The sequence below is a fragment of the Otolemur garnettii genome, unplaced genomic scaffold (assembly GCF_000181295.1).
Source record: "Otolemur garnettii isolate 467f Iridium unplaced genomic scaffold, OtoGar3 scaffold00001, whole genome shotgun sequence".
In the NCBI taxonomy this organism is placed as follows: domain Eukaryota; kingdom Metazoa; phylum Chordata; class Mammalia; order Primates; family Galagidae; genus Otolemur; species Otolemur garnettii.
In genome coordinates, this window is record NW_003852396.1 from 55,437,493 (window position 1) to 55,441,380 (window position 3,888).

At 33.7% G+C, this 3,888-nt stretch overlaps 1 protein-coding gene across 1 annotated transcript in view; it reads right to left on the bottom strand.

Annotated features, from left to right (window-relative positions):
• KIF18A (kinesin family member 18A) overlaps window positions 1-3,888 on the bottom strand; it is an 81,688-nt gene that overhangs the window by 66,748 nt on the left and 11,052 nt on the right. The window contains exon 3 of the mRNA XM_012801680.2: window positions 1,800-1,957. Within this exon, the coding sequence (XP_012657134.1) occupies window positions 1,800-1,957 (158 nt within the window). The remainder of the gene's footprint in view (window positions 1-1,799; window positions 1,958-3,888) is intronic.

The following is a 3,888-nucleotide window of genomic DNA, read 5'->3' on the forward strand; positions in this document are numbered from 1 at the left end:
CTGCCAGCCCAGATAAGGACTGTGTCTCCCTCACTCTCCGTCCTCCTTTTTCTTTTCAGGTTCCTTTTTCTTCTTGGCACTTATTTACCATTTGCATTTGTAGTAGCTTTTTTTTTTTTTTTTTTGCAGTTTTTGGCTGGGGCTGAGTTTGAAGCCGCCACCTCCAGCATATGAGGCTTGCACCCTACTCCTTTGAACGACAGGTGCTGCCCAGCATATCTAGTTTTAAAATGTTCCATAGGCAATTCTGACATGTAAGCTGAGTGGAAAATCCTATTAGATACTGCATTATCATTAATAAAATGAAAGCAGATTAAAAGAAAAAAATCAATAAAAATTATGAAAATAACCAAACTGCAAAATTCTCCCAGTTATAAAAGTACCTAAGGAAAAAATAATGGATGCTGCCACCCTTTTTTCCTGAGTTGAGAATAATTGTTTGTATTATTTCATAGTGGAAAATGAGTTTTACTTCTCTTTTATCTCTCAGTTCCAATGAGGGAATTTTTAGCAATATATATGATTTTAATCAATCCTTAGAGAAAACTCTCTTAATAGGGACAAAAGTACAAGAAATGAATAGGCAGTAAAATCAGGGTTTTAGGTTTCTGCACTGGTTTCTGAAACATTACCTGAATGCAAAGTTAGAGTGCGTGCCACTTACCTTGTGTCAAATGCCAGCTATTATTAAGAGGGTAGGATGTTTCAAAGAATGATGAGGTAAGTCAAAAGGACACAAGAGGCTGCAAGAAGGTGCCAATCTTGCACAATATACAACAAATGAATTACAGAAAGGAATTATAATCCATTCAATAAAGTAAAAATGTATTAATCCATTTTTACATAATACAGGAAAGGGAAAGCTCTTCCTTACAGTAGAAAGTCAATAAATAAATGTAGGTAAAGTGATGGAATTTAAAAATCACGATCATCTACCATCATAATAACTAATATAGACATGAATCTTTAGTGGATGCTAATATGAATTACATGAAAGTTTGAGGAGTAAATATTGTCTTCCTACAAGGTTCTCAACTAATTATAAAAACCAAAATAGTATCTTTAAAGTGGAAAGGACTTGTAGACACCAGAAAAAAAAAAAAATTGATCAACGTTAACATTGCCAGAAATGGGGCAAACCAGAAGCATAAACCTCTTGATATGATGCAGCAAGAATTCAGTATCACTTCTATGGTGTTCCTGCCACTGCAAAACCTGAATCTAATTATGACAAACCCAAATGGAGAACTTTATGAGAAACATATAAAAACTGCAGATTAAGATGACTTGAGAGATATCACAACTAAATTCAATTTGTGATCTTAGATTTCCATTTTTAATAAAGGGAATTAAGGAAATAATTAGCAAACTTTCATTAAGGTCTGTAAATTACATAGTAATATTGTATTATTGCTAACTTCTTGGTTTTGATAACTATTCATTGGTTATTTGAAAGTTTCCTATTTTTACAAGTCTGTAACTTAGCTCTGAAAAAAGACATACACACACACACACACAGAGGAAGAAAGCAAATATAGTAAAATGTTAATGTAAGATCTAGGCGAAGGGTGACTATAAGTTCTTTGTACTATTCTCATAACTTCCTTTAAGTATGAAATTATGCCAAAATAAAAAACTTAACAGAAATACTGTAAGATACATAATACTCAAAATCAGAAATTTTAACAATTTTATCTATTCATGAGAAAATACCTATATAATAAAATAACGTGAATCCATGTAACTTAAAGATTTCTCAAAACTACTGATTAATCTAAAGAATGATACTGCCAACTTACTTCCAGATAAGAAACTGCTGTACTGCATACTTTATCTTCTTTAATGTCATCCATGCATTTGTAAAGGTCTACCATTGTTAGGTACATCACTCCAGGTTCAGTAGATGATCCTAGCATTGTGTGGGTCTTCCCAGCTCCAGTGGCGCCATAGGCAAGTACTGAGTTTTTTGAAAATGGATTGAACTTTTATTATGACATATTACACTACTATATCCACTGTTTAGTGGGTAGTTCCATCTTAGATATCCTAAACAGTAATAGATCTAAAATAATAGCCTCATTCTAGAAATCTAGGAATTTTAGTACAAATCTATTCTTATTCCTATATTCTTTGTCTGGATTATGGTACCAATGCCCTCCACCCCAACTTCAATACTTGCTACCTTTCTTTTATAGCAATCTTAAAATTTTAATCAGTTAGTAGTCTCCCTATTAGTCTTAATCTTCTTTAATCTCTTGGTTTGTATAGACTCATTTTTATTAAAAATAAGTATGAATTTGTGAAATCTTCTTAGCTGTTCCATAGTTTTACATAAGTTCAAATTCCCCACATTAGAATATCTTAGCACTGTTAAGTCAGAGACAGTGGCAGGTTATCTCTCTAGCCAACTTCTTCCTTGCTGTGATTTAGGTATACCTAGATCTAGATTATTTAATATTCTCAGAATTTACTGTGGCTTTTCTACTTCATTGCTTTTGTCCTAGAGAGTCTTTCTACCTAACCCAGCAGGAAAATTTCTGTTTCTAAATACTTGGCACAAATGTCACTTTTCTATGCCTTCCCTGATTGTTGCAGGGGAAACACCCAATGCTCCACATCCATATCCCTCTTTGCTAGCATGTCAATCACACTGTATTACCAACTATGGGCTCCAAGAAAGCAGAGGCCACGTAAGCTTGGCATTCAGCAAATCATTTGGCATCATAACGCAGGTACTTGACATAAGTTTGATGAATAAATGGATCCTTTTAAAGTTTTTGTTTCACATAAATTACTTGGTTTCCAAAATTTTACCCAGCACAATGTAAAAGGCAGGTCTTTTTTTTGTTTTTATACATTTCTTCAAATGTATAAAAAAAACCCCACTCTCTGAATTATATATGGCAAATAGCCAATACAATATTCATTTAAACCAATAAGCCTTAATACTTTACTGGTTGATAATATTTTTATAAATTAAATATCTCTGCTAAGCTAGATGTCAACAAACTACAAGAATACTTTCTAGTAGAATGAATTAAACTGATGTATATTTTACTTTCTTCTATTTTATGTAAGCTGGTGCATCAGGAAGCCCTTTGACCACTGGAAAAGAATATATAAGTAAAATAAAGGAACCAAGATTTAGTAGTAGTTCGGTAGAATCTTTTCTTTTTTATAGTCAAGAAATTTTTTTAAATATCTAGAGACAATACATAATTTCATAAATGAAGAAAAGACTATCTGCTTAAAAATGGGCATCAGGGAAGTCCTAATCAATAAACCACATTCTACTCTTGTTTTTCTCTTTTTTTTTTTTTTTTTGAGACAGTCTCACTACATCACCGTCGGTAGAGTGCCATGGTGTCATAGCTCACAGTAACCTCAAACTCTTGGGCTTAAGTGATTGTCTTGCCTCAGTCTCCCAAGTAGCTGGGACTACAGGTGTCCGCCACAACGCTCGGCTATTTTTCTTTGGTAATGCTGGGTTCGAACATGCCAGCTCTGGTATATGTAGCTGGTGCCCTAGCTGCTGAGCTATAGGCTCTGAGCCCACGTTCCACTCTTACTTCACCAAGAGGTCACGTATTCTGTGATAAGACTGAGTCAGTCATAGTAAAATATGTCATAGCTATGAAGTACCTTAGGGAAAATGTCATGGATACTGATAATTACAAAAATAGCAATATGCTATTCAGTGTCTTATAAGCATTGAATTAACTGGTCATTTTGGGTATTTCTTTTTTTAATGAAATCAATGCGGTATTTTAGAAAGGTGAACTATTATAAACTCTCCAAAGCAGGAGAGATAGTTCTTGGACTGAAGGTGGGTTAATCAGCCCAAGACACTCAATTAACATGGCAACCCACCATTTTTTTTTTTTTTTT